This window comes from Diorhabda sublineata, chromosome 4 (assembly GCF_026230105.1).
Source record: "Diorhabda sublineata isolate icDioSubl1.1 chromosome 4, icDioSubl1.1, whole genome shotgun sequence".
Lineage (NCBI taxonomy): Eukaryota > Metazoa > Arthropoda > Insecta > Coleoptera > Chrysomelidae > Diorhabda > Diorhabda sublineata.
The window spans coordinates 26,332,320-26,345,405 of record NC_079477.1 but is presented as its reverse complement, the minus strand read 5'-3'; the positions used below and the strand labels follow the sequence as shown (position 1 = coordinate 26,345,405).

General features: G+C 33.0%; 1 protein-coding gene across 1 annotated transcript in view; it reads left to right on the top strand.

The window, feature by feature from the left end:
• Positions 1-13,086, top strand: part of LOC130443163 (transcription-associated protein 1) — a 75,034-nt gene that overhangs the window by 44,166 nt on the left and 17,782 nt on the right. Inside the window, exons 2-19 of the mRNA XM_056777663.1 lie at positions 176-360; positions 2,577-2,690; positions 2,754-2,939; positions 4,130-4,324; positions 4,379-4,781; positions 4,837-5,041; positions 5,483-5,656; positions 5,711-6,170; positions 6,236-6,546; positions 8,144-8,450; positions 8,508-8,650; positions 8,704-8,848; positions 8,903-9,149; positions 11,218-11,344; positions 11,432-11,585; positions 11,666-12,046; positions 12,102-12,300; positions 12,362-13,034. Coding sequence (XP_056633641.1) covers positions 211-360; positions 2,577-2,690; positions 2,754-2,939; positions 4,130-4,324; positions 4,379-4,781; positions 4,837-5,041; positions 5,483-5,656; positions 5,711-6,170; positions 6,236-6,546; positions 8,144-8,450; positions 8,508-8,650; positions 8,704-8,848; positions 8,903-9,149; positions 11,218-11,344; positions 11,432-11,585; positions 11,666-12,046; positions 12,102-12,300; positions 12,362-13,034 — 4,574 coding nt within the window. The 5' untranslated portion in view covers positions 176-210. The remainder of the gene's footprint in view (positions 1-175; positions 361-2,576; positions 2,691-2,753; positions 2,940-4,129; positions 4,325-4,378; positions 4,782-4,836; positions 5,042-5,482; positions 5,657-5,710; positions 6,171-6,235; positions 6,547-8,143; positions 8,451-8,507; positions 8,651-8,703; positions 8,849-8,902; positions 9,150-11,217; positions 11,345-11,431; positions 11,586-11,665; positions 12,047-12,101; positions 12,301-12,361; positions 13,035-13,086) is intronic.

Genomic DNA, 13,086 nt, shown 5'->3' with positions numbered 1-13,086 from the left:
CGTTTCATAACCTTCTTGTAAACTATGGCTAATACTTCTTCTATTTCTTTTGAATATTTTAGAAATACGTTGAAATAGAATATTTTTAAATAGTAATTCAAGAAACTGTCACTTTATCTACTAAATATTTTTCGTACATATTCCAATTAGTGAAAAGTATTTTTTTTTGTTACAGATTCATAAGTAATGTAAATAGCGTAAAGCAACAATATGCAAGCCTCAACATCCAGTATGGGGGGTGTCCACCCCCATACGGCTCTAATGAACCAATTTAAGAGCTATGTAACGATGCTTGCCGATCCAGATTGTAAAGATGTTCTAAAGTTGAAAGCCACCCAAGAACTAAGTAAACATTTCGAAGTAAGAAATTGTTTGTAGGATTTTTAGGCTTGTTTTAGTAGAAATATTAATCTCAATTCCTCACCTTGTATATATTTTCGAAATTATTTAAATATTTTTATGTAACAATCCTGTCGGGATCACATATAGAAAGAACCTTAAGTTTAACGACATATCCGAAGATCTATGTTGAAAAGTTTTATCAGTTTTGATCCACCTTCCAACAGGTGGCGTTCTGATTTTTATTTTAAATGTTTGGTTTGAACTATAGAGTAAATATTAAAGTTAGAGAGAGCGTCATGTAAGTGAAATTGTACTATTGGAAGAAAAAGAAGGAACATCGGTTTACCGTAACCATATATGGTTTTATTGGGAAACAAAACGGGCAAAGGGTGAATCAAAGTAAATAAGGAACAAGATGATAGCAAGAATACTAAGAGGAAGGATGTAGTAAGAAGCAAAGAACATAACTATAAGATTCCGGGTGCAATCAGTGGAACAAAGATAGCAAGAATTTCAGAAATATTAAGTAAAAACAAAACAAAGCAAAGATCATAGCAAAGACATGAAGAAATAGTGAAAAAATAAGCGTTTTGTGATTATTAGATATTAGTCGTCATTAATAAAATAAAAACTGATAGTATGAAATAGCATAAGCACGTGAACAGCTCATTTCTTTCGAATTGGGCGAAACTTTCTACCGGTGTGTCTCATGATGGTGGTTTCCAGTTATCTGTTGATTAAGCTGATTCCAGCTCTTCTGTTCATTATACTTTTGATGACACGGATATGAGAATTGGGGAGACTAGTAGCGTACTCTTGGCAGCATTTTTTGCCAACACATCTGCTGTTTCGTTTCCCCGGACACCAGAGTGTACACAAGCTTTAGATAGTTTTATTACCAAACTTTTTATTCTTCTATGTTCCTTTATTCGCCTTTGATTGATGTATACAGTTAATATTGAAGATCCAATTAGAATAGAGAGAGAGGTAGAGATAAGAGAATGGTATACTGATTTTTTTCTCTCTCCATTAGCAGTTTGGGCTCACTTGCACAAGCTCCTATACCTTGCTCTCACTATTTTTAATATAAACTCTATGGTTTAAACTCGGATCGTATTGCGAATAGAGATGGCGATTCTTTCTAAAAAAGATCGATTTTTAAATCGATTCGAAACGTTACCTGATGAATCGATTTATAAAAAAATCGAGCAACGGAAACTAAGCAAACAACCATCTCGCGACTTTTTAAATAATTAACCCTTTAACCGACTACACCGTAATATGACGAATACATTCAACTAATTGTAAATAATTTTATGGTGTTTACCAAAATAAAAAGAATCGAATATCGATTTTAAAGGGTGAAAAATCGATTTATTTGGTCCGAGAAATCGATTTCAGCTTTCGTCTTGTCTAATTGCGAATTTTAATATACAAAATGTCGTAGCAAAAACTTTTTACTTATTAAAACGACGGAAAAAAATTAATCCTCGCAAAAAGTTCTGCATTTACTTGCTACCATTAGTCGTATACGGAGTATATAATTTTTTATAATGTATATTAGAAAAAATTTTTATATCTGATGGTTGAAATTTAAATTTTATACCATCTATATTTTCTTCCATAATAATTTTTTGCCATCACTAATATTTGAAAATGATAAATGTAAAAACCAGTGCACTTCATACTTTCTAATGTTACAATTTTTTCCGCCTTTTCTTTTTGAAATATATCCAATACTTTATATATTCCAAATGCCCCGAAATTTTAGTTTTCTTATACCACTTAATTCATTTTCAGATTTTGGGTAGTTTAGCTAAAATTGCATTTTTGAAAATTCTGCAACTGTAAATGTATGTCGATCATGTGGGTAGGAGAAAAATAAAAAAAAACAAATTGATTTTTAATAGATTTATTGATGAAAGATATAGGAACTTTTTATGAATAATAACTTTTTTCGTAATATTATTATCACATAAGTTTTTAGCTTCATAGATATATTGTATAACATAATAATACATTTATTCACTTTCTTACTTCTTAGACTTTTTTTTATATATTTGTGTTCATAAATCTTTTCGATTTAAGGTCTCTTTTAAATACAATGATTTATTTTGAATGAAATTTGCTTTGACTTTTTGAACTAATTTTAGTATTTAACTCTATATACTCAATTTTGTCAATTATTATTTATTTCAGATATTGTCATGTAAAATGTTATTTTTCATTTTTAGATAATACTCAATTCTGCTCTATATTCGAACTTTTTGGACCACTCTGTAAATATATTTTTAAAGATATTAGATGAAGGCTATCCCCTTTTCGTTGCCGAATACAATATACAACAAGTAAGAATATACAAACTTTTATAAACATGATGATAATTTAATAAGAATAAATTTAATTTTTAGGTTAGAAAATTAATATTGGAGATGTTGTATAGATTACCGACCAACGAGACATTAAGACCTTACGTTAAACAAATATTATCACTCATGTTGAAATTATTAGAAATCGACAACGAAGAGAACGTTTTAGTTTGTTTAAAAATCATCATAGAATTACATAAGCAATATAAACCGACTTTTAGTCCAGAAGTAAGTAACTTCAAATCAATATGATACATGAGCGTATAATATAGTTAATAAATTTTTATACTTATGTTGCATCAATTTCAACTAATACGTCTCATACCGCCATTCGTTAGAACAAGTAGTGATGGGTTTGAACCAGTTCCAGCTTGCCAGTCTGCTACTATATTCGCTTTAGTAAAATCCTGTTTACAGTGTCTCTTCCTGATAGTGTAGCAACTTTTAAAACTGTTTACAAGTGGTATGAGTGATTCAAAATTGAAAATATGTTAGTTATAGCCAAAATCGTTGGAAAAGTTGACAAATCTCTTCGATCCAACAGGTGATTGCCAATTTAAGAACTTTGGGAAACGACGTACCATGAAATAGAACCGAAAAAGGAGTCAAAGGCACTCTGCATATTGATAATACTTCCTATCTATCTACACCTTAATTATCATATTTAGTATCATGGCTATAAAAATTTTAGAAATAAAAATATATTCTGATCCTCCAAGCCCCACAGATCCGTAATTCCTTTCCTTTACATGCACCCATTATAGGTCATCATCGACCAATTGGTATATGTAGTTCAATGACAAACGAGGGCCGTTTTTTTAACCTCCGATCGCTCCGTGCAGAAGAAAGCGGACATGTGCTGTAGCGTCAGTCGGCGTTGTGCTGCAGCCATTATTGATGCTTCCGCCAAGTGTGATTCGTTTTCTACAGGCTGAATACTATAGTGCTGCAGAAATCTATCGGAGAATAAGTCGTCTGTATGGGGAAAACTTCATGAGTGATGGTGTCGAAAGTTTAAAGATGGTATGATGAAGGGGGTCAAGGACGCAAATCTGTCGTTTCAGATGACATGGTTCAACGAGTTGACAGAATGGTTGAAGAAAACCGCAGATTAGGCTACATTGGCGGCAACTTTCTTTGAAGACTGTATTGAAAAGATTGTCCACAGATATGACAAATGTTTCAATCTCTTCGGTGATTATATCGAAAAGTAACTGTAAGTGTACCAATCTGTTGGTAATAAAATTATTGTTTCATATGATTTTGTCTTTTATTATAGCCTGTCGGAGGCTGAAAAAAAAACGGCCCTCGTAAATCATTTAAAAAAAATCAATTCCAATAATTATCAATGACGTTTCATGTTACCTATTCATAAGTTATTGAGTGGTTAAAGTGATTAATATTTTTTTATCTTGTAGATTCAAAAGTTTTTGGAATTTGTTAAATCAATCTACTCCAATTTACCAAATCAAATGGATAAAATATTTGAGCCCAAACCTCCAATAAAAGTGAAGGATCTCACTGAAGTTAATATAGAAGAATTACTTAAAGAAACATTTACTATGACTGTTATACAAACCGAAGTACGAAATGACGATGGCACCTTAGTAGCGGTAAGTAACAACTTCCTCATCCATCAATATATTTTACTATAACTTCTGTTACAGTATTACGTAATTCCTAAAGCCGTTTTATCGTTGAAAGTCCTTCAGGAACTACCTATAATAGTAGTTCTAATGTACCAACTGTATAAACAAAGCGTACATCAAGATGTTAGTGATTTTATTCCTTTAATCATGAACACGATCACTCTTCAACCGACGTTAAAGCAAAGACAAGCGGAATCCTTTAATAAGGAAATATTTGTCGATTTCATGGGTGCACAAATAAAGACCCTCTCGTTTCTCGCTTATATTATCAAGATTTACCAAGAAGTGGTACAAAATCATTCGGCGATGATGGTACAGGGAATGTTGGGGCTGTTAACTTTATGCCCAATGGAAGTAGCTCATCTTAGAAGGGAACTACTCATTGCAGCAAGGCATATTTTAGCAACAGAATTGCGAAACAGTAAATATAATTATGATTTAATAAATTTTTTGTATATCAATTTGATTATTTTCAGAATTCGTACCTCACATGGAACAATTGTTCGACGAAGACGTTTTATTGGGAAGAGGCTGGACAACTTTTGAATCGTTGAGGCCTCTTGCTTATTCTACTTTAGCTGATTTAGTTCATCACGTTCGACAGCAACTACCTTTGGCAGATTTAAAACGTGCAGTTCACTTATTCAGCAAGAATGTGCATGATGATAGTTTGGCTACAACGTAAGTATACAATGAATCGTTTATTTCAGGTACTACTGCCATTAATCTTTGAATTCATTTTTTTTGTTTTGCTTCTCCTCCAATTTCACTTTTCTGCTTAGATTCTCTGTAGTTTCCTCTTGTTTTGCTTCTCCTCCAATTTCACTCTTCTGTTTATACTCCCTGTAGTTTCCTCTGTGCCATAGATCTTTGAACCCTTGTTTTGTTTTGCTTCTCCTCCAGATTCACTGTTCTGTAGTTTTCTCTCCACCATACATCTCTGAATTTCTTTTTTGTTTTGCTTCTCCTCAAATTTCCCTTATCTGCTTAAATTCTTTGTAATTTCCTCTGTATATCTTTTATCCACCATCTTTTGTGATGTTTTGCTTGTTAAAAATATATTTTTTTCTATCTTGTTAATAATTTATTATTTTTGATTTAATTTACAAAAATATCTTTCAGAATCCAGACCATGTCGTGCAAATTACTTTTGAATCTAGTGGATTGTATTCGTATAAGATCAGAAGCAGAAAATAGCAACGAAGGAAGAGAATTATTGATGCGGATGCTTGAAGTGTTTGTACTAAAATTCAAAACAATAGCAAAAATTCAGTTACCAATTCTCACCAATAAATGGTACATAAAATTTGTTTTATGGAAATATGTTTTGTATGTTGAATTCGTTTTTAGCAATCAAAGGAAAGAAGAAGCTCAAAACCAAACGTCGCAAGAAAAACCAGATCCTGAAGTTAAACCAAACCCAGCTGAGTTACTGGAATCCGCATTAGCAACCGCCCAAGGAGGTAACCCACCTAAAGAAGAAAAATCCAAATTTGGTTTTCCTCAAAATAATAATTGTAACGTTGCCGACTATAGAAGTTTGGTAAAAACTTTGGTGTGTGGCGTTAAAACTATTACTTGGGGTTGTTCTGCTTGTAAAACTAGTACTGGACAAACGGCAGTGCAATCTAAACATTTTGCACCACACGAAACGCTTGTTTTTGTGCGTTTAGTAAAATGGGCTTTACAGGCACTTGATATTTACACCTTGAACGTGGGTTCGACACAAGCAGGGTTACCACAAAGAATGAATCAGCAGAACGTCAGGAGTAAAGAAGAAAAAGAAGTACTCGAACATTTTAGTGGTGTGGTTAGTACAATCAATAAACAATTATACTTTCAGTATCGTTTTAATTTATAAATTTATTTTTTTAGTTTTCAATGATGAACGCCCAAACTTTCCATGAAATATTTTCAACAACTATTGAATATTTGGTAAAGAGAGTCTATAAAAATCCCACATTACAAACAGTACCTAATACTCTCCTTGCTAATCCCACTACTAGTCCTATATTTGCAACAGTCCTTGTTGAATATCTGTTGGAAAGAATGGAGGAAATGGGCTCCAATTTGGAGAGAAGCAATTTATATTTAAGATTGTTCAAATTAGTTTTTGGTAGTGTATCTTTGTTCCCCCAAGAAAATGAAAATATGTTAAGGCCTCATCTTCACCAGATCGTAAACAGGTAAATGGAAATCATCTGAAATCAATATTATAATAACTGCAAAGCAACAACTATGTATAAAAAGTATAATTTTAGACTTGTTCCCATATTTAATAATTCAATACCTTCATGAGTTGATTCATATTCTGATATCTTCAAGAAGAGATCATAATAATCGTTGTTTTTGCTAGGTTACCTCCAGAAGCAGGCACCTTTGATATAATGATTTTCTCATTACTGAAACATCGGGGGCTAACTGCTTTTGAATTAAAAAGAGTTAAAATTCGAGCTATAACAACTATTGTTGATTGTCAATAAAGTCAAAATTTCTGTTATCGCCTTTCGAGTCACTCCATTAGAATTACTTAGTCTCTTTTTGAAAGGAAACATTGAAATTAAACAGCTTTTATATGAAACAACCAATGATTAAAATACAGGAGCGTCTTCAAGCTCTGAAATTCGAACTCCATCAACTATTGTTGCTTGTCTCAAAATAAAACTCCCTCCAGGACACTCCAATAAGATTACCAAGTCTCCATTTAAGATAAACCATTAAAGCAACTTTATCATATAAATAAGCCAAAATTCCAATTATAATAACTATTGTTGATTGTCTCAATAACCTCCAATAGTCTCTGTTTACACCAATTCATTAAAATAAAGTATCTTCTTTATATAATCAAAGTAAAATTCAAAATACATCTACTATTGCTACTTGTCTCAAAGCAAAACTCCCATCTTCTCATTATTACTACTCTCCAAAACACTCCAATATGATCACTAAGTCTCCATTTGAACTAAACTATTCAAATAAAGCAGCTTTTCCATATAAACAAGTTAAAATTTAAACTGAATCGACTATTTTTGATTGTTTCAATGCAAAACTCATTATCACCACTATCAAAGATTCTCTCTTTCAGCTGAACCAAACTACTAACAGCTTTCTAATTTAAACATACTCAAATCCATATTATAAAAACTAATATTGATTGTCATCAAACTAAAATGCCAACAATACCTTATTACCACCATCCAAGATACTCCTTTAAGATTAGTAAGCTCCTATGAGAATCGAAACATTAAAAGTTGGCAGGTTTTCAATGTGAAAAAGCTAAAATTCGACTCTAACTACTATTGTTCATTATCAATGAGCTATAATTCCATCTGCTGTTCATTACCACCCTCCAAATTACTGCATTAGGATCAATAAGCTTTCGTCTTAACTTACTAAGAGTTCTTACCCCAGCATTTATTTCAAATTCCTGGGAGGGCCCTTATTTTATCATTACCCTTCTCCTAAAATTTATCATGTCATTTTCACCAATCGTATTTATTATTTTTTTTTGTTATTTTCAGTTGTTCCATGTCTTTTAGTATTGTTCTCCTTTTTCAGATGCTTGTGTGAAGTAAATAAATAAAATGTGCTCATAGCATTTTTATATCACTTGAGTATTATATCACTCTTTGATACTGGGTTCATTAACTGTTTTATATGATATCAAGCAAACTAATTTACATAAAATTACTACATACATTAGGATTTTCTTTCCTCATTACCTCTCCTTTGGTTTCTATTTACCATGCTCTTTCCATGATCTTAAATATCTATTATTTCCAGATCTATGGAACTAGCCATGAGTGCTATGGAACCGTATAACTACTTCCTTCTTCTACGTGCTCTATTCAGATCTATAGGAGGTGGAAGTCACGATTTGTTATACCAAGAATTTTTACCATTATTGCCAAATCTATTGGAAGGATTAAATCGATTACAAAGTGGATTACATAAACAACATATGAAAGATTTATTTGTTGAATTATGTTTGACTGTTCCGGTCCGTTTGAGTTCTTTACTACCCTATTTGCCCATGCTAATGGATCCATTAGTATCGGCTCTAAACGGATCACACGTTCTAATCAGTCAGGTAAACTTTTTAATACTTATTGTTATTTTACCGTATAATTGTTTTCGTTTCTTTAAGGGTTTGAGAACATTAGAGCTATGTGTTGATAATCTACAACATGATTTTCTATACGAACATATACAACCCGTGAGAGCCGAGCTAATGCAAGCGCTTTGGAGAACATTAAGAAATAATGATCAAGTTGCACAAGTGGCTTTCAAGTAAGATACGAATTTGTTAGACTAAAAGCAATTTTTAAAACCAATTTGTTCAGGGTTCTGGGTAAATTCGGCGGTGGTAACCGAAAAATGATGATAGAACCACAAAAATTAGATTATGTATCCACAGAATTCGATCCACCTGCTATTCTAGCTCGTTTTAACGATCAATATCAAGAAATAGAGTTCCCCGTATCGAAAGTAAGTATTACTTTCATTGCCTGTTATAATTCTCTATAATACCAATTATTTTAGGTCATTGAAACGGCATTCAACGCTCTTAAACAGAGTAGTACAGATCCTTTCTATAGGAAACAAGCCTGGGAGGTCATTAATTGTTATTTAACGGCTTCTAGATGTCTAGATGACGACGAAAATAATTTGATCAATCTATTTTTACATCCCAGTTTCCAAGATCCCAACACCATACCCAATATCAAAGGTTCCACTTATAAATCTATTTTTAAAGAAGCAAGGGAAACTCACCAAACTGCTCTTACGGGTAAAAGTCGATTTTTATTATAAACAGATTGAAATACATGTTGAGACTTTAATATTTGTGCAGTGCTTCCTTCTCAGTGATCCTGTATGTTCTGTTACTTTTTTTTCCAAATTATTCCTACTTAACAACTAAATTAATCAATCCTAAAGAAACAGATAAAAAAGGAGGAAAAAGGAATGGATTCTTAGCTTAGAATATATCTTCGTTGTTTTGGCAAAAGTCACAAGTCAGCAATTTCATACATTCACACCACCCGATATAAAATTAGCCGATCTATAGATTGACAAAACTCAATTAAGTCCTACATGTAGTTGTTTTTTAATAAAGATAGTGCCTAATAAGTCACCTACAGCGCTGCCTAATTTAATCTAAACCTTCAAACCTATTTTACTGCAAAAGTGTCTTTTCAGACTTGGTGACTATGATAAAAAAATAAACTTTAAGGAAAGGATGAAAAGAAAATAATAGAATTAAGAATCTGTCATAAAGAATAAAGGAATCTTGATCTTCACTGATAGATTGGTAACAGAAAATGGAATAGGAGTTTGTGTATTTCGTCGTCCAAGGAACTGAACATTCAAAAGTCGTACAGACTGAAAGCTGTATGTAATATGGAACAAACAGATATTTCTGTAATAAGGAGGGTGCCAGATAAATAAGGGAAAGTGGCGAATCAAAAAGAAAAAAATCAATCTAAACAGGTAGCTTTAAAAACAGCAACAAAATCAAAAGTGGTGATGTGTTGTCTAGAGGCACTCTAGGGGGATTCGTGATACTAAAGTAAACTTCTGCTGGATACCTGGACACTATGGAGTGGAAGGAAACTGTAAGGCAAATAAGCGAGGAGAGAGAATGCTGAAAAGACAATAACAGTGCTGTTACCTATGGCATTGTTAAAAGATGGCATTAACACAAAAATCAGAGCCAAATATCAGGATATATGGTCATACGAAACCAATTGCACATTACCCAGAGCGATTTAACCAAGAATCAATGAAGAGAAAACACAAAATATAATCAAATTCAATCCAGAAGACCATTAGAGTGATGACTGGACATTATGGAGTTGTTACAAGACTCCAGAATTGGAGAGTGACAATAAATAGCAGAATTAGAAATAGAAAGTGTATGCCTGAGGTGAGGGAGGTGCGCAAAATGTACCGGCAGATGCCCGAGGGCCAGCGACTGTCTGGACTAGGTTTCAGGAGCTAGGTGTGAGGGAGTGCAGACGCCGACGAGGTCAAGGCTCTTTGAGGACCGTAGTGCTAGTCGATGGTGGTGGTAGACATAGAAAAAGTAAAAAATAATTTATAAAAATGGGAAAGGTAGGAGAGTGGTTAGTTAATTTCCAAATTATGGAATATAAAGGGTAACACTATGGATCTCTAGCCTCCTAGTGAACCACGACCAACTTATATCGAGGTTGTCGTACTATCATGACATAACAAGTAACGTGTTATTTTTGAATGTTTGCTCGTATTTATATAGTTATTTTCATATATTGACATACTGGAATTTTTTTTAACCAACTATTTTTCGGTAAACAATATAAATTGGAATTTTTGAAAGCATTAGTGATATTAATGAAAAACACACTTTTTACTATAACTATACCATTTTTTTTTACTTAATTAGTATTTTACTATGGCGTGCTTGATTGATTGCGTGGCTTTTCGTATAGATTTGTTATATGGTTGTATCCAATTTTTCAAAAATAACAAAAATATTATCTGACGAACGCTTCAGTAACCAAGTTTTCAAAAGCTCAAAGTAAATTGAAAAATACATAATTTTTCATCATTTAATTCCTGTCAACTGAACAATAAAATATAATAAGCACTAGATCCTTGAGTAGCTGGTCTTGTCTTCTATTTTTAATTAACTGAACAAGAGGGTGTTAGACCGCTCTGAAGAGATCCAATAAGATTAAAACCAGTCATCAGATTACACCATAAGAACCAATTTGATCATTGATGACTTGGTTGTCGAATCAGATAATGCAATTGTCAGTGTTAATGTATTGGTAATAAATATTGTGTAAACAGTAGCAAACAATGTATCGTTGTAGGTATGTTTGTGGGTGCAGCTATAAAAGAACTCAGGGAGACAGTAATTCCAGCTCTAGTGTCTCTTGTACGACATTATACTATGGTAGCTGTTGCTCAACAATCAGGAGCTTTTGCTTACAGTCCTGAGTAAGTAAACCAAATTATTGTTTTCAAATACTTCCTACAGAATAAAAATTAATTGCTGAAAAGATTATTTCGTATTTCGTCTTATAGACCTAATAAACAAGTAACGTTGGATCCTCTTGTTCTCGTTGATGCTTTAGCAATTATAATGGGTCATGAAGAAAGAGAATTGTGTAAACCAGGACATTTAGGGCTGGTTCTGATCGTTGATACTGCATCTACACTTTTAGGAAGCAAAGAAATGGTATTTTAATATTTTAATGATCTTTTATTATTATTAAATTCGACTTACTTTAATTGCTTTGTTAATTTTGATTATTTTAGGCTTGTCGTCTACCTCTAATCGAATATCTTTCCGAAAAGATGTGTGCACTCTGTTACGAACGCGCTTGGTACGCCAAACTTGGTGGTTGTATCGCCATCAAGTTTATGTTTGAACGTTGTGCATTAAAATGGATCTACGAACACATGTTCATGTTCCTCAAAGCTCTGTTATTCGTTATGATGGATTTAACAGGTGAAGTTTCCAGCGGAGCACTGGATATGGCGAAAGATAACCTACAAAAAATGCTCATCGTGTGCGTAACCCCACCTCCGGAGGGTTCGGATCAAGCGACAAGAACTCTGCAACAGGAGGCTCTAAATAAGGTGACTCATGAATTGGTTAGACAAGTTACAAGTCCTCATACAATGGTTAGAAATCAGGTGAGGTTATTAGATGATATCCAGTGATTTTTAATTAATATGATTGATGTTTTAGTCCATGGCGTCATTACAGTTATTAGCCGAAAAACAAAACAAAACTGTAACGGCAGTTATGGAACCTTTCAAAGATGTTTTGGCTGATATGGTGCCTCCCAAAAAGCACCTACTCAAACATCAACCTGCTATAGCACAAATGGCTCTTATGGATGGGAACACATTTTGCACCACCCTAAACCCCCGTTTGTTTACAATCAGTAAGTACAAAAAATCATCATATATAACAATATAATAATTTTGAATTAATAAATGTTTCAGACATGAATATTGAAGAACACAGTTTATTTATTCAAGATCTTCTCTCTTTGTGCAATACTGAAGACAACAAACTAAACACGTTTTCGTGTTATAAATCCATCACCAATTTCATCCCTCTGCGGACAAGCGCTTTAAGGGTTTTAGCGGCGTCTTATTACCTGGATAAAGTTAGAGAAGATATATTTCAAGTGTTATATAAAGCTTTAGAAAAACCCAATGCCGAATTACAGGAAACGGCTTTCGAATGTATGAAGAAATTCATTGCCGGATATCCTGTTGAAAATAAACTAGTACATCAGACAGTTAGACCACTGTTGATGACGTTAGGTGATGTTAAAAATCTCACTCTAAACGGTGTACAGATGTTATCTTACTTAACGCAATTGTTTCCTAATGTTTTTAATGAAAAATTATGCGAACAGTTGATGGAAATTTTAAAACAATTAATGGAAAACCTTAAGGAAATTTACAAGACTAATCAAGGTAACGGTGTATCCAAGAAAGGCGACGAAGAACAGAAAATTGTTACTATTATCAGTATATTCCATCAAACACCTGCTGCTTCTTCTAAATTTATAACCCAATTGTGTACTTTGATTTTGGAAACGGAACAAGCCATGGGAATAGAAGCTAGCAGTCCGTTCAGGGATGTTTTGATGAAATTCCTAATCAGGTTAGTAACATTCTTCTATTCCACCATCATATAATCCTTAAATGGTATTAGG